The sequence below is a fragment of the Oncorhynchus masou genome, chromosome 4 (assembly GCF_036934945.1).
Source record: "Oncorhynchus masou masou isolate Uvic2021 chromosome 4, UVic_Omas_1.1, whole genome shotgun sequence".
Classification (NCBI taxonomy): Eukaryota; Metazoa; Chordata; class Actinopteri; order Salmoniformes; family Salmonidae; genus Oncorhynchus; species Oncorhynchus masou.
In genome coordinates this window covers 10,088,509-10,113,602 of record NC_088215.1, presented here as the reverse complement: position 1 = coordinate 10,113,602, position 25,094 = coordinate 10,088,509, and the positions used below count along the sequence as shown (strand labels likewise).

Below are 25,094 nucleotides of genomic sequence, written 5' to 3'. Positions count from 1 at the left end.
TGTTTGTGTTTGTGTGTGTGAGGAGTGTGTGATTATGAGGCACAAATGAGCACGGTGTGTTGTGTGCCTGAGACAGTGCTACAGATGATCGACTCCCCCTTGTCGTTACAGTAGACACCTGCTGGAGCACCGCAGCCTGTATGACTACAACTGGAGAGAAGGAGAAGAGACATAAAGAGAGATGAGAGAAGAGGCTTATGAGGCTTTCCCAGCCTCGGCCAAAATGTGACATTTATTTGAGGATTTTGAAAAAGGTCAAGACTAGAGATTATAAAAGAGGGAGGTATTACTATATGGCCCCTCCAACAGGAGTGGATTTGAGAATGGGCCCTGTTTGGCTCCTCTTGTTGCTGCTCACACCCCTTCTTTCAGCACAGGTTAGCATAGTTTCTGAATTGGGGACTACAGCTGAGTCAGAGGACCCAACGTCATCCGTTGTGAGCACTACAGGGGAGTCGGGCACCCCCTACAGCCCTGATCCCTCAGAGTCGGTCACGACCCCCTCGGAAGCCCTAGAGGAGGACTGGACGCCGACAGAGGTCTTTCTCTACAGCGGGGACGACTCCGTCTTGGAGATAGTGGAGTGCGACCGGGCGTACAGTCTCACGGGTCAGAACGGCCCCCTGCCGCGGGGTTCTATGGCCCCCTCCGACCGTCCATGGACGCCCTGGCCAACACGGCCAACTTCCTCAACATGATCCTCCAGGCCAGCGACCTGCGAGAGAGCAGTGTGCGAGAGGACATGGATTGGTACCACGCCATGGTGCGCGCCCTTCTGGAGGCCGACCCCCTCATCCGGCAGGCCCTCCTCACCTTTGACGCCGACCCAGCCTCCACCGCCCCCCAGCTCGTGCTCCGCGCCTCCCGGAACCCTGCCCCCCCCAGGTACCAGAACATCCTCCTCCAGGACCTCTCTAGCCAATGGGAAAGTCTGCACCTCCCGGCCCCCGCACCCGACGACACCTGGTTCAGCAGTTTCAAGTTTCCCGCCTCCTCAAACCAGCCGACCTCAGCCCTATCTAAAAGAGTCCTCCTCAATGACCTCAGCACCCTGGACACGCCCAAATGGGGGCAGGGCGATAGCTACGTGACCAATCGCAGCGGGGTGCGCTGGGCCAACGGGCCATTCCTAGAGTGTGAGGACGGCCGCTTCCTGCCGGGCTGGCTGCTCACCCTATCCACTTCCTTCTACGGCCTGAAGCCCGACCTCAGCCCTGAGTTCAGGTCAGGACCCTGGCTGCGTCTAAAATGGCACTCTATTGCTTATATAGGTTTTGACCAAGTGTCACCCTATTCCCTATATAGTGCACTACTTTTGACCAGGGCGAGTTGGGCGAGTGCCCTGGTCAAAAGTAGCACACGACATAGGCTGCCATTTGGACAAACCCATGTCTCTCTCTGTGTCTTATACTGATGACCTCATTTGAGGTAGATAGGTTTAGTACCATCATCAAGGACTATGATGGCTCCAACCCACTACTCCTGCCCCCAGTAGGCTATAATTCACGTTTCGTGCCTGGCTCTAAAAATATCTGTCTCCAGCAGTAGTAGGGCCTATAGTAGTAACCAGAGAGCCACACTGTAGATACTTTGATAAGCATTTGAAATAGCAGATATGATTGAATTACCCATTGCTGGATACGATCTGACATTTCAAAGTAAGGCCCTTTTAAAGGCCAAAGAGGTTGATCTAGAGAAAATGTCAAGCTCCAGGCGATAGAGTTGAATACGGATGATTCAATTACAATAATAATATATTTGTTCCCATGAAAGGTCCTGTTGTTTATGTTGCTACTTGCTATTTGTTTGTGCCCAGTTAGTTTCCAGGATATTCTCTTTTACTGAAATGGATGTGTCTCTTTGTGTGTGTGTGTGTGTGTGTGTGTGTGTGTGTGTGTGTGCGCGCACGCTCTTGTGCCAGGGGTGTAATCCGTGTGGATGTAAACGTACAGGGCTTTGATGTGAACCAGTGTGCCACGGGGGATGCTTGGTTTGCCAACACACACCAGTGCAACCGCACCACCATGGAGGTAAAGAGACTCTCAAAACATTTAAGCCCTGGAAAAATAGGGACTGGAACCTCAAACTGTTGTTGAAGAGTTACAGAACCTCTTGTCTCTGACCAAGGCCTAGATTCAATCAGATCAAGCGTTAGCCCGTGACAGCGTTGGAGCTGTCAAATCGGTGAGCAGCTGCTCTTGATCATTGCCACGAAGCCACACCCATCCCATCCGCATTACAGTGGGTTTTGACCATGGCCACACCTTCTCTTGACAATGCTTCGCTTTGATTGAAGTTTTTATAAAGTAGAGCAGAGCTCAACTTTTTTCTAATGCTCTGCTAGATGGGTTCTCGCCGCTCACCTTCTCACCATCCCCCGCCCGTTTCTCTGCATGCCCTCGGTGAAAATGAATGGGAGCACAACTTCTCCAGCTGAATTCGTCGTTGGTGAAACCCCTGCATTAGAAGTTGAGAACGAGAAAGTGGAGGCTACATATACATAATTACGTTGAAATTGAAAGTCATTCAACAAAATAATGAGGATTTCTATCAGCCTAATCGAGGTGTATAACTCAAATTCCAGTGTTGGAACTTGTAAATAGGGCTGCACTGGAATTATCTTAATGCAACTCCATGCACCCAACTCCATGCACCCAACTCCATGCACCCAACTCCATGCACCCAATGGCAATGTCTGCTGTAGATATAATGCCAGGAGCCACTTGTGGATTTGACCGCTCTAATGCACTTCCACCCCCGAAAATGCCAAAACAACCGCTATGCAGATGTCTGCTAAAGCGGATCTGATTGAATTGAGCCCTAAATCTCCTAGAACCAAACCTTGAGTGGGCTGGCCAGCTACTCTGTCACAAGAGACAGCAAAAACCCCGAACTGGCTAAACAACTCCACGATTTACATTGGAGTTGAGGGTACTGGAGCTCCGACGTCACATAAAATGTTGATTTGATTTGATTCAAAACTGCTGATTAAATCACCCAAAGCAGCTGTGCCACCAGAGACCATGGGTTCGCGCCCAGGCTCTGTCGTAACCGGCCGCGACCGGGAGGTCCGTGGGGCGACGCACAATTGGCCTAGCATCATCCGGGTTAGGGTAGGTTTGGCCGGTCGGGATATACTTGTCTCATGGCGCACTAGCGACTCCTGTGGCGGGCCGGGCGCAGTGCGCGCCAACCAAGGTTGCCAGGTGCACTGTGTTTCCTCTGACACATTGGTGCGGCTGGCTTCCGGGTTGGATGCGCGCTGTGTTAAGAAGCAGTGCGGCTAGGTTGGGTTGTGTATCGGAGGATGCATGACCTTCAACCTTCGTCTCTCCCGAGCCCGTACGGGAGTTGTAGCGATGAGACAAGATAGTAGCTACTAAAACATTTGGATACCACGAAATTGGGGAGAAAAAGGGGTAAAATAAAAAAATATATATAAATAAATAAATCACCCAAAGAATAGCCCACAGTTACACAGAACAATGTCTTGTGTAATTGCGGGCTATTCTTTGGGGTCTAAAATCTGCCGTTTTTGAACCATCCACACTAGTCACCGCGCAACTCCATCGTAAATGGTGGAGTTGAGTTGAATAAGCTACAATACTCCAAACCCTAACCTATATACTTTTGTAAGTCACCATATAGGCAGTATTTAAGAAGTAGTAGTGGGTATTGTGACATCATATGATTCATATAAATGCATTCGTCAACCCTAACCACTTTAAATAGCTTTACTCTCTCTCCATCTCCATCCTTCACCTGTTACTTCATTTACATTTTTATCCTCCACTCAAGCCCTCATCCATTCATAGTTGTCCTCCTCTGCTCCTCCTTTACCTTCACCCCCAATTTATTCCCCTTCTCTTGTTTGATCATCATCTGTCCTTTCCGACACAATCCTCTCCCTCTCATCCCGCCCTTCTGTTTAAAGATAGCTGTGCTGGGTGGCGGAGGGATGATCTGCAGGATTAAGATGATAATCCAGCCATGAACGACAACCTTCCCCCAATCCCCATGCACCCATCACTCATCTGACAGGCAGAAACAGAACACAGGAGCACGCCTATATCCCAATCTCATCAGCATCATCCCCTATCTAGTCTCATCCTGTCCCCTCATGGAACATCCAGAGACAGGTCAGAGGTGGAACAAGAGAGAGATTGATTTCCAGGTAGAATGGGATGTTTTATTAGAGATTATTTAATTTCCTTACAAAAGGAGTTCATTGATTCATGTGTAATTGCAGGCTAAGGCCTCTTTTAAAAGGGGAAGAGATGACTTGCATTAAAACCAATTTAAAAAAATAATGTAATGCTGTATTTAATCTATATGATTTTATGATCTAGCTACACTTAAATCAAGTGATTTGATACCTTTATCATTTTTTTTCAAAAGGCAAACAGATGTGTCTTTCACTTTCATATGTGTGTGTGTGTGTGTGTGTGTGTGTGTGTGTGTGTGTGTGTGTGTGTGTGTGTGTGTGTGTGTGTGTATATATATATGTGTTACATACAAATTACTCACCAAGTCAATTGTAAATCCATATAACAGTCAACTAAGAAAAATAAAAAACACCCCTCTCAATCAAAATGTCATGACGCAATAAAAAAACATACAATGAACCATATTAGATAGACACTCAGTAAGAGTCAAGCCATAGAGCAAATACGCCTCTGGGGTGAGCTTGATATGTACATCATGAGGCTTTAAGGTGCAGGTCCATGCTATGTTTACCAACCGGCTGACTTATTAATTACTTGCTATGTATACCATCTCCATCTGAGAATTAAATTGCCTTCATGCCTGAGTTCAGTTAAATCCATGGAACATACAAATGTTTAACCATTTAAGTAGAAACGCGTTTTCCCCACCCACCTGAGGATTTGTCTTTTTCAGGCATCTATTTCCTGTGTTTGAGGGGTGAAAATCCACTTGTCACTTAACTCTCGCTGGATTGATACCTTTCATTTGAATCCCCCGACTCTTTCATACTCTTGCTTGTGCCTGTCGTTTGTTCCCGTTAGCGTTACGACCGTGGAAATGTTTGTTCTGACCTGTCAAACACACCCCGGCAATGGCTGTCATGGGCTCAATGGGATACATTGTCTTTCTGTTGAGTCTATATGAACGCTAAAGCTTCGTCAGGGATTTAACACACCGTCTCGACGCTTACATCACAAGAAAGAGAAGAAAAATTAACCTTCTTTTGACGGGTGTTAATTTTTTGTGGAATTGAAAAAAGTAATAATTTAATACAGTTGAAATGTTTACAAATTAGATGCGCTGAAGTGAAACCAACTTCAGAAAATGAAGACTCGAATTATAGTGATATTATGTCTGATCTCGCCAACAATGTAAAGTATGTTTAGATACTGTAGGTGTAATCTAGAGCCAAGTGTGTTTATTTTTCATCTAAGGGTATCCTGCTATTATCACACTTGTTGAATTATGCAAGAGAACATGACAACAACAGTAATAAATGAGGCGGACAGTGCAGGTAGGGTTGACAGAGCAAGTGTCTGGTGGTTGCAGCCCTGTTCCTCCCCTTTGTGGTAATTTATTCATATCTGCAAATACGTCTGGTGTATTTATGCAAATTAGTTACATATAATAATACAAAATACCTGTAAATGTATATGAATGAGTGCATTCTAAGAAAGAAAAGTGAAATTTGACAATAAAATGGAATACCTGAATTCCCACCAAAATCCCTGAACTCTAATTCAGTCAATATCTCAGGGATTATACAAACTCAAAACGTTTGGAGTATCTTCATCCATTGTCCAACTGTTGCATTTATTATAATAGTTTTGAAACCTTTTAACAGTTCAGATGACCGTTGCTACTTTAAGCAAGCAATTAGGTCTGTCAATACCTGATGTGGGATTGCACATGTACTTGAGGGTAGACGTGTGTGTGTGTGTGTCTTCCTACGTGTGTGTGTGTGTCTTCCTACGTGTGTGTGTGTGTGTCTTCCTACGTGTGTGTGTGTGTCTTCCTACGTGTGTGTGTGTGTGTGTCTTCCTACGTGTGTGTGTGTGTGTCTTCCTACGTGTGTGTGTGTGTGTCTTCCTACGTGTGTGTGTGTGTGTGTGTCTTCCTACGTGTGTGTGTGTGTGTGTCTTCCTACGTGTGTGTGCATATGGGATTTCACTGGTATAAAAGGGATAATGCTCTTGGTAGCGAAGCATTACATATCCATTTAGGTTTTAACTTAGATTAACACGGAGGCGAGAGGCGAGCGTCCAAATGGGTGTTTCCTTGACTGAGTGCAGCTGTGCTGGGAACCATCATGGTGGAGAAACTAACACCAGGCTGGCTGAGAGAACATGTGGATCGAACTCCATCTCCATTAACTCGAGAACAGACAAGCATGTCAGTCCAATCAGGCATAGGCAAGTAGAGTCACCTAACTGTAACAATTCATACCAACAAAGCCCTATTTATCATAACAAGAAAACAGTGGTTTTTTTTGGCCATTTTCACACAGAAATGCTGATATTACAGCAGCAGTAGCAGATAATGATGCCTTGGTTGCATTGTTTTTTCTGACGTCCACAGCTGTTTACAGATGGAAACATTACAGATATGCCAAAGAAAAACTATTACTTGCAATTGAATTTTTTTCCATTCCTCTGGGAGCTCCCCTTTCAGGTGTGGAGTGGGGATATTGCAATAATGATAAAGTCCTCCAAATACAGACATGCCAAACTCGACACCTCACAGACCCTATTCATCCTTGGTATCAATCAGGGACAATGATTGAGAAAAACCCAACTACCCTTGTCCTTGTACTGTGATGTGAACTTTAATACCCACTGCTTTTACTACCTTCCAGTGTAAGCCAATCACAGGCCAGGGATTCAGACTGGGCCAGTACTGCTGTCGCTGCAAAGAGGGATACTACAGCCCCCCAATGGAAGGTAAAGTAGACACACAGGCTACATCCTAAATGGCACCCTATTCCCTTTATAGTACACTACTTTTGACCAGAGTCCACAGGGTAGTGCACCCTGTAGGGAAATGGATGCCATTTGGGATGCATTCAAATAATCAAGAACACTTCTATTCAATGTTTGTCTCAGAACTTTACTTTATATAAGACCCTGGTCAATGTGATGTAATCTTTTGACTTGTAAGCCAAAATCAGCTCTAAGACAATACTTAAAGATTCATTGTCGTCACTCTCCAGCTGTCTTTGTTTCTATCCCCGTGCGTGTCTAATACAGAAGGTGGTGCCCTGAACGGCAGCGGTGGGGAGGGGGGTGGCGTGTGTTACCCGGCCCTGCCCATCTGTCTCCCCTGTTGGCCGGGCTGCAGGCGCTGCGAGGACGGCTCTCCCTGTTGGGTCGAGGAGGACCGGTTCCTCAGAGCCGGGGTGCTGGCCGTCCAGGGCTTCTTCATGCTGCTGGTGTTCATCAGCATGCTGGTGGCCTACCAGTTCAGATGCAGCAGGGTGAGTGAGTTCTCGTGGGTGCGAGGGTCATATTCATTAGGGTACACTGTAGCAAAATGTATTGCAACGGAACATTTAAATGAGTGCTTCTTGTTGGACAAGTTAAGGTAGTCCCTCGCTGTTGCATTATGCTTTCTTCCGTGTGGTGCCTAATCAATACACCTCTGGAGTAACTCTAACAGTTAAGGTTAATGGTAGAGTCATATGATTCTAGATCTGTGGTTAGGGGCAACTTCTACAACAAACCATCATTGATGGTTAACTGTTCGGTTTCATCATGAAGATCTCACGAAGTCTTCAAGTTTCAATGTTTATTCGCAGTGCTACTTGAGTCGAAGGAAATTGATATGAAGCTCTGCTAAAAGTAACAATTAAGTTGTTCCCTCATTCTTTTGAAACACTGTCAGTGCGAGAATATTGCTTCCTTGTATGTAGCATATGCTGAAACTCTGCTCGGTGGCTCTATCATAGCTAATCTAGTCATCTTGACGTCTTCTGTCATTACTCATCATAGTCGTTGTCACTCTAGATAAGAAAGTTGGAAATACCTAACTCAGGGCTCTGAGCTTGAATTTAAAAAATGTCTCAAAGCAGGAATTCTGATCTAGGATCAGGTCCGCCCTGTCCATATAATATTATTCACCACGATCTATAAGGCCAAATTGATTCTATATCAGCACTACTCTAAGAATCCTTCTGAATATGAGCCCCCAAGTGTTAACATGAATTGAACATCTTAAGCCATGTTCTATGTGACAGCATACAAATGAATACATTTATCCAATATCAGATACAGTAAGGCCAACATACAGGTAAGTGCCAAAATAAAGGGAATTGGCAACATAGTGTCTTAATTGGGCGTTGGGCCACCACGAGCCACCAGAACAGCTTCAATGCACCTTGGCATAGATTCTACAAGTGTCTGGAGCTCTATTGGAGGGATGCGACACCATTCTTCCACGAGAAATTCCATAATTTGGTGTTTTGTTGGAGGATTACCGCTGTCTCAGGCGCCGTGCCAGAATCTCCCATAAATGTTCAATTGGGTTGAGATCTGGTGACTGAGACACACACACACACACACACACACACACACACACACACACACGCTTAAACCCCCTATACTCCTTTGATCCCCCTCTTTCAAAGTCACTAAGATCTCTTCTCGCCATGGTAGCCAAACTAATGGGCAACTGGGCATTTTATACAAGCATGATGGAATGGGACGTTTTTTTTAAAGCATTGCTTAATTAACTCAGAAACCACACCTGTGTGGAAGCACCTGCTTCCAATATACACTACCATTTAAACGTTTGGGGTCACTTAGAAATGTCCTTGTTTTTTAAATAAAATCAAATTTTTTGTCCATTAAAATAACATCAAATTGATCAGATTAGCCTTAATGAAGCTGCCAGTTGAGGACCTGTGAGGCGTCTGTTTCTCAAACTAGACACTCTAATGTGCTTGTCCTCTTGCTCAGTTGTGCACCGGGGCCTCCCACTCCTCTTTCTATTCTGGTTAGAGCCAGTTTGCTCTGTTCTGTGAAGGGAGTGGTACACAGCGTTGTATGAGATCTTCAGTTTCTTGGCAATTTCCTACATGGAATAGCCTTCATTTTTCAGAACAAGAATAGGCTGACGTGTTTCAGAAGAAAGTTTGTTTCTGGCCATTTTGAGCCTGTAATCGAACCCACAAATGCTGATGCTCCAGATACTCAACTAGTCTAAAGAAGGCCAGTTTTATTGCTTCTTTAAACAGCACAACAGTTTTCACCTGTGCTAACATAATTGCAAAAGGGTTTTCTAATGATCAATTAGCCTTTTTAAATGATAAACGTGGATTAGCTAGCTCAATGTGCCATTGGAACACAGGAGTGATGATTGCTGATAATGGGCCTCTGTACGCCTATGTAGATATCCCATTAAAAATCAGCCGTTACGAGCTACAATAGTCATTTACAACATTAACAACGTCTTCACTGTATTTCTGATCAATTTGATGTTATTTTAATGGACAAAAAATGTGCTTTTATTGAAAAAAAACAAGGACATTTCTAACTGACCCCAAACTGTTGAACAGTAATGTACTTGTACCCCTCATTTGCTCAAGTGTTTCCTTTATTTTGTCAGTTACCTGTATATCTTCATGTATCATGGCATTACAGCAGGGGCATTAGTATAATTGTACCTCCCCCTGGCCATTCTTCCTCTCTAAGATAGTGCTCCACGGACCTAGTCTCTGCATACATCAACACATGTAGAGTTAAATGGTTAAACGCGGAGCCGCGATGGTCCACAGAGACATCGGAAATCAAAACACTGTAAGATAAGCACATCATACTGAACCAATCACGTTTCCTCAATTCCTCTCTCTCCCCCTCCCCTCACTTTCAATCTCCATTTCCACCTCTCTCTCCCTCATCCACCCCTTCCCTCTCCACCCTCATCAACTGCATCCTTCTCACCATTGACCTCTACCTTCCCTCTTCTCTGCTCTCCCTCACCCCTTCCCACCCCATCTCTCCCCCTCACCTTCCCTCTCCCCCACATCCATCCCTCCTCTCTACCCTCCCTCCATCTCACCTTTCCCCCTTCCCTCTGTCTATCTCACCTCCCCCTATAGAGGATTCGGGCATCGGGTCTCCTGCTTTTGGAGACCATCCTGTTTGGCTCTCTGCTCCTGTACTTCCCGGTGAGTGAGATAATATATGAGCGAGTGAGTGAGTGTGGAGATAAGAGTGCTCTTTTCAGATCACTGCGTTGGGGATTATATCGTAATGGAGGATTTAGATTGGTGGTGGGGAGGGGGGAGGTTGCATCCCAAAGGCACCCGTATAGACCCTGGTCAAAAGTAGCGCACTATATAGGGAATAGGGTGCCATTTGGGAAGCAGCCAATGTATTAGTTGCATAACTCTGCTTTACTCGATGGCCAGCAATAGGTTATCAATCACTTGTGTGATTCATTATCCCAATTAAGTAGTCGTTGCTGTCAGAGTGTGCGCAACTGGTCGAAGGAGGTCAGGTGCAGGAGAGCAGAGATGAGTGAACAGGCACACTTTATTCAGGCAGAGGAAAACAGCCAGACGCAACTGCGTCACAACACTCCGGCCCAAGGAAAAAACGATAGCGCACAAATCACACAAATAGGTACAAAATAACAAAACCACGGTTTACAACAATACCCGGCGCAAAACCAGCCTGTAGCATCACGCACGTAACGAACAAACAAAACCACACTCAGACATGGGGGGAACAGAGGATAATCTACACATAGAGTAATGAGGGGATGTAAACCAGGTGTGCGGAAAAACACGACAAAACAAATGGAAAATGAAAAGTGGAGCTGCGATGGCTTGAAGACCGGTGACGTCGACCGCCAAACGTCGCCCGAACAAGGAGAGGGACCGACTTCGGCGGGAGTCTTGACAGTTGCACAACTCACTCACACGTGTATCTACCCTGAATCATTGATCAAAGTATCCCGTTCAAGCCAATGGTAAATGATGGGGGCATGTGATCATATTACTTCGCTCGCTAGAACACAAGGTTGAGGGGATTCATATGGGGGATTCAGACGCTAAAAGGCCGACACAAAGGTTAAATTCCTTTCAATCTGCTGTAACTGTGGAGCGTTGGCCCAGACAAAAGGGCAACCGAGGGACAGGCTCTCTCATCTCTGTAGGGCATCACCTGGGGGGGTCACACATCGCCCCCTTTAGCCCTCCAGCCATTTGATCTACTGTTGCGGCGGTCACCGACCTAGAGCACACATACAAATCCACTCATGTACACACATAGTCCTGTACACTGCGCATTTCTGAACACGTTCTGTACTGTTGTGTACAGTTGTGATTACTAAGTGCATAATGTGTCTCCCCTGTGGAAGGTAGAAATGTTCTATTTAAACACATTCTAATCAATTATGGTCCTGTATTATTTTTATCCACAAAGCCTGTTACCTATTGTAACTACAAAGACAAGGTGAACTAAGCTCACAGGGAGTGATTTTGCGTGATAGATCATCTGCTAATGCCTCTCTCTATCTCTCCCCCTCAGGTTTTCATCATGTACTTCAAGCCCAGCACCTTCCGGTGCATCCTGCTTCGCTGGGTGCGACTTCTGGGCTTTGCCATCGTCTATGGAACGGTAACACTGAAGATATATAGGTCTGTACTACCGCACTCTCTCACTACTACATTTCACGTATCGTCAGTATCAACGCATGGGTATCCCCTCTCTATAGTCAGGTCGATCAATATGTTGTGAGCTCTTTCCCTGAACTCAGATCAGTTTGTATGCTGTAATGTCATTCAAAATGTGTCAAAAAAGTGTCTGTGTATGTTTATCTCTGAGGAACGAGTAACATCAAGTCAACGTCCCACACATACAGGGTCCTCAAGGTGTTCCTGTCGCGCACAGCCCAGAGAGTGCCCTACATGTCCAGCATACACCTGCTGAGGTTGCTGGGAGTCATGGTTGTGACCGTCAGCTGGTTCCTGTGTGCGTGGACCGCGGGCGTTCTACAGAACCGTGACCGTAACGTTCCGTTACTGATCATAACGACCACGTCAGATGGTCAGGGGTTCAGCCTCTGTGACCTGGACCGCTGGGACTACATGATGGCCGTGGGTGAGTGGATAAATCTAATTGAAAAAGAGGGTTGTTGGAGTTTTACAGGTGATACAGAGAAAATCATCTATATTTAAAAGATCAACTCCAGCACACGGGCATTCTTGTGTAGACCTATTGACCAAAACCAAAAATCCAGTGAATGTTACTGTTATCGATTTGGCTTTTTCTGTCTGGCTACAAATCACATTCCTGATTGAGGTCAGAGGTAAAAATCAATTTACAAACATGATTTTGAGCTCAACAACCCAGACAAAATAACACATTACTGCCTGACACTACTTGTGTATGAGAAGAGTATAAACGTTATGCCTGTCTCTTTGTCTGACTCAGCCGAGCTGATGTTTCTGTGCTGGGGCAGTTTACTGTGCAGTGCTGTGAAGCCAGTGCCCTCAGCCTTCCACGAGCCTCGCTACATAGGTATCGCCATACACAACGAGCTGCTGCTATCCTCCATGTTCCACCTGCTACGGTAACCAGCGTACATGATCCTCGGCTCTAAACAGAGGCAGTAAACTGGGATAAAGCCAATGATTTATTGCATATAGTCCTACACTAGATGAGTGACAGGGGGCGCCGTTTTGAAGCCACTGCACCTCCATCTTGGCACTCCCCCACCGTTGTGAAAAACATTTTGAAAGCTGTAGAAATGTATTTATTCATGTCTTCTGTACAATACGTTTATTTTATTACAGACACAATGCATACTTTCAATTATATTATCTGAGCTAAACATTTAAAAAATAAAATAAGTAAATAACATGTTCCTTAATAAATTATAATTTTTGTAAAGTTCTGTTACTGTTCCCACTACAACAAAAAATACCTAAATTCATGTAATTTTGTCCTTGAAACATTTAATTCCTATGGAGGACTGCTTCTTCTGGGGAGTGCCAATATGGCTGACCGGTGGCTTCAAAGCCCCTGATTGGCCAATACATAGCATCAGCAATCCAGGGTTTATATACATCATTGGATAAAACATGCTTATTCACCACGAGAAACGCATATTGTATAGGGACAAATAACATGTCTTCCTGTTTGATATTTTCCTTAGGTTTGTCATGCCCTCTCTGCATCCTGACTGGATGCTGTTGCTCTTCTTCACCCATACGCACGTCACCATCACTGTGACACTTGCCCTGCTCTTCATACCCAAGGTACATGGCAATTGTCTTCCACAAGCAATGTAAGTATAAACCTGTCTCTGACACATAATAACTACTCTCTGTGTGTATTCTGTAGTTCCTCCATGTGTCGAGGGCGGGGAGAGAGGAGATTGCAGAGGAGGTGTATGAGGATGAGGTGGACTTGCGGCGATCCGGCTCGTACCTCAACAGCAGTTTTACCTCAGCAGTTTGGAGTGACCACAGCATGGACCCCGATGACATTCGGGTAAACTCCCTTTCTGCCCTGGACCCTTACTAAGTGATCATTTCTATTCAGGCACTGTCTAGGCCAAGACGGGAAGAAATGATTCAATAGAATTGAAACCTTAGTAAAATAAAACAATTATAAACATTGAATTACTGCTATAACCATATGTAGGATTACTTTATACTAATTTAAAACCAATTAGACTTTTCATTATAAAATTAGACATAAAAAGCCCTGTGTATATTTCACAATAAAGTGGCCTGGCATAGACCTGACCTGTTTTCTCCTCCGCCTGCCCCTTCTCTTCTCCCTAAACTTGCTCTCCTTGTCCTTAACAATACCTCTTCCCCAACTTACTGTTCCCAATGGTTTCCCCTCTGCTCACTCATACCAATACCCTCCCTAATTCCCTTTATCCTTCCTTCTCTCTTCCTTTTCACCTGAAACCAGGATGAGCTGAAGAAATTGTACGGTCAATTGGAGGTCCACAAGACCAAGAAGATGACAGCAAACAACCCCCACCTGCAGAAGAAGCGCAGCTCTCGGCGCGGGCTAGGCCGGTCCATTATAAAGCGTATCACTGAGATCCCAGAGTCCATGAGCCGACAGTGCAGCCGCGACGGCAAAGAGGTTAACCTGGGCAGCAGGGATGTTACGCACTCCGAGTCCTGTAAGAGAGCGCCAGATACTTTTAGCATAAATTACAAAGACGAACCAGTAAAGCAGCCTTCACCGGTGCTGCGTAAATCTCAAAGTGACTATGACTATGTAACCGATAAAGACCCCTCCTTGCACGACTCCATGTTAAGGGCGAATCTAGCTAAGAGATGCTCACAGCGCTCTGAGACAGACTCGCTGGATATCGCACCATTGGTCTGTAAGTCGGCCAGTGCCCAAAACCTTACAGTCGATAACAATCTCCTGCTTCCTGGACCTACAAAGCTACACAAGTCACTGAGTTTAGCGTCCAGTAAAGCCCACAGTCTGGAAGACACCTACCGGGGAGGCAGAAATACTCCAGGCGAGCAAAGGCAGTCCCAACAGGATATCGCTATCAAGGACCAGACCTCAAGTGCCCTTGTGCAATCCCAGTCTTATGACAAAGCCGAAGTGTGTCCCTGGGAGCTGGCGGAGGAACGACCTGCCAATAAGAACCAGCCACACGTTACCTTTGCTCCCTCCGAGGAAGAACCACAGAGCCCAGAGAGTATATCATCACCAATACTGAAACATATTTGCCCCTGGGACCATTTACCAGTTCCTAACCCCGCAGAAAGTCCTGCTGGGGATTCACAAGGGGGAGAGGCAGATTGCGAGTCCCCGAGACCCCAGACTCCCATCTCCACTAGTGTACCTGGGTCCCCAAAGGCCGCAAACGACATGCGGGTCTTCTCCTTCCGCACATCCACCCAGAAATGGCTCTCTGTCAAATCTTTCGTAGGATCTGTGGATGCAAGCATCAAGGAAAAGGCCAAAAAGGAGACAGCAGGAGATACGGTAAAGAAACAGGACTCAATATCACGAAAGAGCCAGGGGAGTGTTGCCGCCATCGCCGTCATCGCAGCATTAAAATTAAAAACTCCAGGCACAGAAGCGAAATCGCGAAGTGTTTCAATCTTGGAGAAGAAATGTGGTGTTTCAAGCGTGGACAAGAGGACACAGCAAAAAAGAAGTATGACGACAGGAGATGTGAAACCTGTCCTCGTGAAACAGGCTGCAATCAGACTGTCCTCAAGTGATTCCTCTGAAAGAAGTCCAAGGAGAATAGTGGTTGTACAGTCCACTGTCTATCCCTGGGACTCAGAGGACATGCAAAAGGACAGTGTGTATGAAAACGTGTTCATCTCAAGGGAAAACACTGCACATAGCACAGCTAAGACTCCTTCCACTCACAGAAGAGGTAGCCAAATTAGGCCTGCTCTGAGTGTTTCCCAATCCGAGATTTGCCCATGGGATGTTCCTGCTTCCTCCCAGCAGGCCCCACAGAGACAACAGAGCACCACAGCAGACATCTGCCCGTGGGAGGTGGAGGAACCAGAGGAGGATCCAAAGGCGCCTGCACGTGTCAGTGTATGTCCTTGGGAATCAGAAGGAGTATTTAAAAGACAGGAGAGTGTCCGGGGAGATGTGTGCCCTTGGGAAGCTGATGTTTCTGCCATCCCAATTACCTCAGCATCCAAACAGTCTGAGAAGAAACCAGAGGGTCTGAACAAGAAAGCAAGAGATGTATGTCCTTGGGAAACTGATGAAACCCCACAGATTTCTCACGGCCTGAAACCCCAAAAGAGTGTACGGGTTGATGTCTGCCCTTGGGATGTGGGGGATTCCTTCCCTGACAAAGTAAAGGTGCCGATTATTTATGAAAATGTTAATCCACAGGAGGACAAGGGATTACGTAATGCGCCACCAAAATGTCAGGAGACAATACATGCCAATGTCTGTCCATGGGAATCTGAAGAGACACCAAAATCCCAAGACGGTGAACGGGAGAATGTCTGTCCTTGGGAACCAACAGACACGGCAAGCATGGGGAAACAAGATGTACAAACAAAAAGCACAGAGAAAGCTAAATCTGCATCTGAAAAACTAAGTGTCCCATTAGCAAAAGCATGTCCATGGGAATTCCCTGACCCACAGAAAGATTTGACAGTGCTTTGTCCTTGGGAAGAGGAGAGTACAATACCACCCATAACAATAAAGATCACCAAAAGATCATTTTCCCAGGAGACAAAAACAGACATTTGTCCATGGGACATTGGAGACCAAGAAAAGACAGATGGAAAAGACGGCCCTTGTACAAATGTTTGTCCTTGGGAAACTCAAGGCAGAACTCAAGCTGATCCAAAAAAGACTGACAGCATCCGAGTAAATATTTGTCCTTGGGAGACTGAGAAACCAGAGAAAACAGAGCAGCAAGACAGCAGTCCGGCTATTGTCTCCATAGAAACAGGAAAGACTAAAAGACAAGACAGCCTTCTAGCAGATGTTTGTCCTTGGGAAACTGGGGCAAATGATGAGCCAGACAAAACAAAAAGACGAGATGGCACTCAAACGGACGTTGGTCCATGGGAAACTGAGGAGCCAAAAAAGACAGAGGAGAAAGATGGTGTCAAAGTTGATGTTTGTCCTTGGGAACCTGGAGAGACTGACAAGACAAATGGACAAGACAGTACTGAAGCAGATATCTCCAAGGAAACACAAAAAGAGAAAAGACGAGACAGTGTTCAAGTTAATATTTGTCCTTGGGAAACTGATGTCCCCGAAGAACCAGAAAAGATGAAAAAGCAAGACAGTGTTGGGGCAGATGTTTGTGTATGTGAAACTGGTCCAGCTGAAGAGTCAGAAAATACTCAAATCCAGGACAGCACCAAGGCAGACATTTGTCCATGGGAGACCAGGGATCCTATAGAACCAGAGAAGATAAAAAAGCAAGAAAGTGTTCGAGAAGACGTTTGCTCATGGGAAACTGATGAACCAGAAAAGTCTGCAGAGAAAGAGGAAACTATCCTTGCCAGCGGCAGACAGTACGTCACAGAGACCCAGGGTGCACTCTCTATGGAACAGGGTGACGCTGCAGAACCTGCAGCCGGCAGCCCACAGGGTGCAGAGGCAGCCAAAGCTAACGTGCCCCTGGCTCGGCGTGATGCTATGTGCCCTTGGGAGATGGAAGAGACCAAACCACCATCATCCCCCTCATCCATCACAGAACACGACAATAACTCTGACATTTTTACATGGGATCCTGAAAACATTCCTGAAGAGGAAGAGGAGGAAGACGATGCCGAAAGTGCTGCAGAAGCCTTCGTCTTCCCATCCGACTTGTAAATGCCAGGCCTGTCAGTTACTGGCTGGAACAAGAATTTCTCAAGTGTGTGGTTACACCTGATTCACTGACTGGGTCACTGTGCAAAGATGCCCTATAGCAGGGGGGGTAATGAATCGGACATGACCTCTGCACTCCTGAATGTAGCAAAGGCGCCCTGGACTGTCCATCCATAACACTCCCCAGAAAGACACTGCTTCACAAGCAATACACCCCTGGGCCAGGATCTGCAAATGCTCTTCCACCAGAGGTACATCCCCCCCCCATCCGGATGCAGTCCCTCTTCTTCTTTCCACTTTGACCCAATTTTAGATAATGAATATTGTTTTTTTGTGTCTCTTTGTGTGTTTATAAGTGACAACGTGCTCTTCTGTAATCACACAGTTAAAACCCCATCGCCATGGCTATAAAAGGTTGACAATGTGTTTAAAAAAATAACAGCCCGAGCCTTACAAAGCTGGCGATAACTCCTTATAGACACACGGGGAAATAATCTACACTAGCTCCTTCAGCTTAACTGGGAAGCACATCCAGCATTTTTGTAAATCACTGATTACAATGGTGGTGATGCATGTCCTTTTGTTGCCTGCTATAAACACATTCCAAATACTTTAAGGACAGCTTTCCAGCTGTAATATAAATCTGTGCTTTTTCAAAGTCAATTGTGTCAATTAGACAGTCGTGGCTACAAGGACATCAAATGTAACGTCCTGTAGATCAACATGATCACGTCCCCACAGGCACAGTGCTAATATTAATAATATAATACATCGAACTTTAACAGAGAACTTAAAATCGTTCTAATTCAATACTGATTGAGCTATAATCTGTTATTTTGAATAATTTACAATAGCAATTTTATTAGCGGAATAATAAATATATATTTAAAAAAACTACGTGTGTGCATTTTGAGGATGCACGACCCAAACTTTTTTCACATTCTTTTTTTTAAGCATACAACTCAACTTGGAAACAGTTGCCCTAAAAACAACTGCACCTCAGTATAGTCCCGCTAAAACTGTACATAAGGCCCTTGTCATTGATTTATTCACCATTTCCATGCTTTATTTACCAAATGTATCCATCCATATTTGCCACATCTCCTCATTCAGTGAAAATGAAAATTTTGTGCAGTGGTGATATCGTCTTCATGCTTTGCCTCGTGTTATCCGCAATGGACCAACTTCGTTTTGTGAGTGTTTTTTTGATGCATGAATGGGTGTGCTGTCTTTTTGTTAAATAGAATCAAATACCATCATCATTACACAATGCATCCTTTTTGTATGCATGTTGAAAATTATTTCTGTTTATTTCAGTTATTTTTGTATGTATTGCTGATGAAAAGTACAGATTATTCTGATATAAATGTACAATCACTGAAATCCAAAAAGGTATGAAAAAAAAGAGATGGAACATTTTATTTTTGTATTTTTTAAATTAACATGTAATATATTCAGCATTGAAATAAACCATACAATCTCTACAGATCTGGACAATGTGGATTATTTGAAGTGTTTGAGATATACAAGTGTAAGGTGTAACAAACAGTGTATTTTTTTTATAAAAAGGCAGAAAACTAAATGTAGCTTCATGGTTTCTGAAAAAAATGAGAACGTATGTGTTGGCCCAGAATTACAGCTCCCAACTGTGGTCTATTTGTGCCACTGCACAGCCTTAGGCTTGGGCACTTCATAGTTGAGCCCTTCAAATTCCTCGCCTGGCTTGAGCTCCGGGCCAGGGATCATAACAGTCTGAAACAGAAGAAATAAAAGCCAGTGAGCAGAAATTACAACCACAGACAAATGGGCTCTCGAATTCGCTTTTGTGTTCCATACAAGTTACTGAGAAATCTAAGGCCAGTCCTAAAACTGTCTGAGAAAAAAACACAGATGGTAAATAACAGAGATTCAGTACATTAAAAATAATTTAAAATCCATTCAAGTAATGAACTGAAAATGTATTCAGGAATTTCATTAGTCATCTAATCATTTTCTAATCAACCCTTTGGTCAACAGTGTTAAAGGGGCACATCACCACTTTTTAACTACATTAATTTGTGACGTGCCCCTTTAATAAAAATCAGTAAACTTGCTATAGACTCCTATGAAAGGTCACCTTGACGATGGGTTCCTTCACTGGGGCCCAGGCTGGTACTATCTTGCCATGTAACCTCCACATGCCGTATGGGTTGACGAGGTGCCTCTCCAGAACCAGGTACTCCAGCACATCCCTGGGCTCCTCTTCGCTCCCCATCATCAGTCTGCCGAAGCGGTCGTAGACAGCCAGGGTCTAACCACCAGAACACACAAGTTAACCATTTAGGAATGATGTTCATTCAGGTAACACAACAAGGTAACACAACCCTTACTGAGGATAATGGTGAAACGATGATGTAAACAGAGTGGTTACATTCAGCCATAAGAGTGGGACAGATTCAGGGGGCAGGAAAAGGTAGGGGGGGGGGGAGAAAAGAGAATGAGTTGAGAGAATTGGTTCACTCATTACGAAATTGGTTCACTCCTTACTAATTGGTTCACTCATTACTACTATGCTAATGCAATGTGAATGTTTGAGTCTATAAATAAATGCAGACCCTTATAGCTAAAGCTAAGCATAGCGCCATTGTCTCCTTTTAACGTTTCAAAATGTGGGATTCCACAGTACCCAACCTGTGTGTTATATACTTGTTTAATGGCTCGTCGTGACAGTATTCCAGCATGACGACAACCATTTTCGGAGTGACAGACCGTGTGTTTGCGACTGTCTCTCTCACCTGTCTGGAGTGCATGCGCACCGTAACCTGCCCATACATGTTTCCTTTGCTGACCATGTCTGGGCAGCGGGCGTGCACCACCTTGGGCGGCTCCAGGGACTCCACGAAATGCCATCGCAGCGTCTTGTAGCGGTTCCCCCTCACCATCTCCTGCACAGGATGGACAGACAGTGAGCTAATGCCATCTAAGCTAAAAGAGCATCCCAAAGACAAGACACAACAAGCACCTTGTAGGTTATAACATAGGTTACAAGTATAATTAACATTTGATCATACTATTTCTTTGTAAAATACCTGGTTAATTCTGTACCGTAAAATTAAGTACAATAGGCTTGGGCCCATGTGAGGTCGGTATGTGCTAGCCCACTACTTATAACTAAGAAATGTCAAAGAAATGATATCCAAGTCAGGGCTGCAGCTATGCATTTGGTTTGCTAACTGGCTAGATGTCATCAAGATCAAGCTTCTTGCTTACAGCAGAGACATTCAACTCCCTCCTGGATCAAGAGCCCTGTTGCCTAAATTGTTTTGAGCGTTTAAAAACAGAGCGCCATGTGTGCACTTCTGGTAACACCGCATACCCCCAGTACAGTACAGAAACGATATGACAATCTATATACCGCACAACCCTAAAGTGCAAACACACACACACACACACTCTATTTGCAGCAGCAGCAATTTTCCAGACATGATGACAACACTGGGATTGTATCAGTGCAAATAGAACTGAGAATAAATACACATGGTGAAATAAATAGCCTGTGTATTGTATAAACAATAACAGTTAAGCAAGTGTACTGGTGATGGTGACAATAACTGCCTGAAGGAGAGAGAACTTACAGGGTAACATCTTTCTGTCACAAGGGAGTGAAGTTTCTCCTTGTTAAACCTGAAAACACACAGACAGAAGAAGAGTGATACACTTAAGAGCGACTGTCCCTAAAAAGCCACTTCTTGTTTTGATAGCGACCTGTGGCATCGATGGCAAAAACATTTATTCTGGTGTCAAAATTTACTACAAACTGTAAATAGGATCATTTTGGTCATCAAGTAAGTCTCAACCAAAACAGAGATTTTATCAGACCTGAGAGTCCTTGTTTCTCATGGTCTGACAGTCCTTTAGGTGCCTTTTGACAAACTCCAAGCAGGCTGTCATGTGCCCGTTACTGAGGAGTGGCTTCCGTCTGGCCACCTGGTGGGTGGAGTGCTGCAGAGATGGTTGTCCTTCTGGAAGGTTTTCCCAGCTCCACAGAGGAACTCTGTCAGAGTGACCATCGGGTTCTTGGTCCTGACCAAGACCCTTCTCCCCCGATTCCTCAGTTTGGCCGGGAGGCCAGCTCTAGGAATAGTCTTGGTGGTTCCAAACTTCTTCCATTTAAGAATGATGGAATCTACTGTGTTCTTGGGGACCTTCAATGCTGCAGACATATTTTGGTACCATTCCCAGGTCTGTGCCTCGACACAATCTGGTCTCAGAGCTCTACAGACTATTCCTTCGACCTCATGGCTTGGTTTTTGCTCTGATATACACTGTCCACTGCGGGACCTTATATAGACATGTGTGTGCCTTTCCAAACCATGTCCAATCAATTGAATTTACCACAGGTGGACTCCAATCAAGTTGTAGAAACATCTCAAGGATGATCAATGGAAACGGGATGCATAGGAGCTCAATTTCAAGTCTCATAGCAAAGGGTCTGAATAAGGTATTTCTGCTTTGTATGTTTTTGCTTTGTCGTTATGGGGTATTGTGTGTAGATTGTGGAGAAAAAAAAGAGTATATAATCAATTTTAGAATAAGGCTGTAACGTAACAAAATGTGGAAAAAGTCAAGGGGTCTGAATACTTTCTGAATGCAATGTCCATGGGACAATATTTTAAAACGTCAATAGCTCCTTATTTCAATGACAAACTATAAATTGTAGAAATTGATACACAAATATTGAAAGCATTTATTGAGACAACTAAAAGATGCCAAATGAAAATATTGTCCCATTTACATTGTATAATTTATTGACGGTCACCAACTAGCCCCAGGCTATCCAATGTCAAACCAACTTCGCCACGGTCACACACTAATCAGCTGAAGCTAATTGGCGAAAGAAGGTGGCTAGCATTAGCTAGCCTAGGCAACTTCAAGACAAGACCTGGTTAGACTGATCAAGTTACTGTTGAATTTTCTTAATGAGCCAGCCGAAAAACTAAACCAAATCAGGTAGTTCAGATTTACAAACAAGATGAGCCTAAACAGACTTTCACAGCAAGCTATATCAGTGAAAGCAATATATCCATCATGAGCACAGTGAGTCACTATCTCACTTCCATTAGAAATGCCTCACTGGAATAACTGGGGACACCACTCACCCCTTTCACAGATCATCTTTGCCTGGTAGCCAAGAGTGTAAGCAGAATAGGAAGCAGTTGATTTGGGTCATATGAGAGTGAGTGTATCTCTTACTGTGTGAGAGCGTTGTGCGCGTCAACGAAGATCTCCTGAGCTTTCACTGGGAACGCCTTTGTGGTGAACTCAGCGTCATGCTCTTTGATCTTGCGTATCCTGCAGTGGAGAGAAGGTTTGGTGTTCCCACTTTAAATTAACTACAACTTTTAAGCCTTCATAAACCCTTTATTAGGCTTTCATGAATGGACTATAAAGCCTTTATAAAAGTTTGTTTAAAGTGTAACCGGGTTTGTTTCAATGCCAAAGACGTTAATGCAATATAAGAGACAAATAGGTACTCATTCTAAGTCTAATACTAACAGAGAGTAAGAATATCTAAGGAGTACATGACAGACAGTCTTTGCTAGCTGGGAGTATTTGAGTGTGTGTGAAAGATAAGGAAGGATCACTCAATATCCTACAAAAAAGATAAACAATGGGGCGGCAGTCAATGTTAGAGTGTGACACAGGAAGACTGTCTCACGCTAGCTGGGAGGCAGCACCCTGTTTGATCTGCTCTGTGCGCTGTTTCAGACCCTCTTTGGACAGACTGGAGAGACGAGCATCACCTTCTGGGGGGATATAGGGATCAAACACTCCCGCTGTGGTAGTGGAAAGGAGAGAGATATTGGTTATTGTGACTATGTATATTATTTGCTTCATTGTAACAGTGGCAAACCTCTTAAATTTGATTTGGTGTACAACAAACTGAAGGTTTGAACTTTAACATGACCATAATGTATATGCTAATACTATACTGGTCTAGCTTGCTTTTAGAACAAGTCTGCAACATGTTTTCTCAAAATGGCTCATAAGTCTTACACTACCGCTGATATGCAGTCATCAGCAGTGGTGCAAGACTGTCTGACATTTTGAAAAGTGTATGAATGCACATAAACAGGTCTGTACCAGTGCAGGCGATGTTGATGGCTCTCTCCATGTACTCCTGCCTCAGGACAACACCTGCCGCTCTGGCTTTGGCCTCCTGGTCGGCCGCGACTGCCGCCTTCCCTTTTATCCCCACCGCGGGGGGAATGAAGTAGCGCTTCTTGGTCCTTACCGGGACAACAAAGGGCAGGGGATACCGTACCTCCAGCGAAGCCTCTGCATTCTGCACGAGGGAAAAGCAGGTGGATTAGATAAGAAACCATGGAGTACCAGTCTATGCATAAAAGGTTATAGCACACTTTGTTCATGTGGTTTGCAATTCATGGAGATAAGAGAATTGCACATTATTATCAATTGGTTATTATTGTTGTTATTGGTTAATATCATAATGTGATGGCACATTCGAGAACATTTTCGTTTATGCATTTAGTATAAACAAACAACTTGGTTTTGGACATAAATACAAAAATCAGATGACGTCAAAGAGACTGAAGAAAACAGTGTTATAAAATGCAATTATGACATCTTATTGAGTTAAGCGTTTTAGGTTGCCTACGGTGATTGATTAATGAGTATAAACTAGCGAGGTAGCTAAACTGGTTTAAAACTTAGTCAGTTGAAAAACGGAGTGTTTTAGCAAGAGTTGCCTTCCAAAAAGATCTGCTTGCTGGGTTTAGCTAGGTTAGCTAGCTAGCTACTGCTGATTATAAACCTACAGCTTTTTTCGGTGCCATTTTCTGGGGCTGAGCAGTCAACATTTCAATGAATTATGTGTAATTTATAGCTAATGTAATCAATATTCTCTCAAATAATACCTTCAAATTGCTGAATCTCATCCGATGCAGAGGCAGTAATGCCCTCCTCATGGACATCGCCATACTTGCTGTCAGACTCAGTTTGAGATGTGTTCAAGAACAATATATCTGCGCTGTGCTGCGTATGGTTACGATTCTTCTTGCAACGTTTTGGGGGTCACTTTGGCTATTCTGCCTTGCTCTGCATTTTAGAATAAACTATTACTTGTTTAGTTTTTTTTAATCATAAGAATCTGCTTTCAGTTATTGTTGATTTATAGATCAAAGATGTTTAGATCAGAAGACAAAAAAATCTACAAGGTGTGGCCAAATGTTTAACTGTTTAACAAGGCAGAGGGCTCCATTTTGCTCTGCAATTGACATGATTGGTTGATGGTAGGTGAGGGCGGGCGGTCCTGTATAAACACAAACTCACTTGCTTGACAATTTCCTTCACAACAGCTCTACGCTGCCCCGCAAAGCCCAAGAAGTATGAATGCCCTGACTTGCATAGCCGGTAAATGCTGACCGTAGTGCTGCACTGCCAATGCAGACGTCAGAATGACCATGCAGCGCCTTTGATATGGCCTCTGCAGAAGTCAGTGCATAAATAGTTTTTGCGCTTCCGTAAGCATCTCAGAGCTGCTCTGAAATAAGTTGTCAAGTGGGTTTGTATTTATACAGGACCTCATTCCCGCACCTACCATCAACTAATAATGTCAATGCGAAGCTATATGGAGCCCTACTCATTGTTACAAAATTTGAGGCGCACAGTGCAGTACGGAGCGCAATTTGGCCACTGCTTCGCAATTGCATCACACCATCCATACGCCTCCGACCACATTTTTGGATCAAGCATAAGTTGGTTCTTATGGATGCAGGCTACAGCACCAGTTACTTAGCCGTTGAC

General features: G+C 44.4%; 2 protein-coding genes across 2 annotated transcripts; one reads left to right on the top strand and one right to left on the bottom strand.

Moving 5' to 3' along the window:
* The first annotated feature begins 323 nt into the window (after window positions 1-323).
* LOC135523502 (metabotropic glycine receptor-like) lies at window positions 324-18,588 on the top strand. Its single transcript, XM_064950240.1, is given in 13 exon segments — window positions 324-627; window positions 630-1,224; window positions 1,922-2,030; window positions 6,842-6,926; window positions 7,233-7,459; window positions 10,082-10,150; window positions 11,517-11,626; window positions 11,851-12,089; window positions 12,423-12,561; window positions 13,147-13,249; window positions 13,335-13,484; window positions 13,917-15,945; window positions 16,006-18,588. Coding segments are annotated over 13 exon segments (5,445 nt in total). The 3' UTR covers window positions 17,292-18,588.
* Window positions 18,589-18,685: 97 nt separating this feature from the next.
* Window positions 18,686-24,472, bottom strand: LOC135523508 (large ribosomal subunit protein mL45-like). The gene is made up of 8 exons (XM_064950253.1): window positions 24,206-24,472; window positions 23,412-23,613; window positions 22,987-23,104; window positions 22,521-22,619; window positions 20,903-20,951; window positions 20,063-20,212; window positions 19,405-19,578; window positions 18,686-19,040 (listed from the first exon to the last, which is right to left on the bottom strand). The coding sequence occupies exons 1-8, from the start codon at window positions 24,266-24,268 to the stop codon at window positions 18,942-18,944; spliced, it is 954 nt and encodes a 317-aa protein (XP_064806325.1). The 5' UTR covers window positions 24,269-24,472; the 3' UTR covers window positions 18,686-18,941.
* Between the last annotated feature and the right edge of the window lie 622 nt (window positions 24,473-25,094).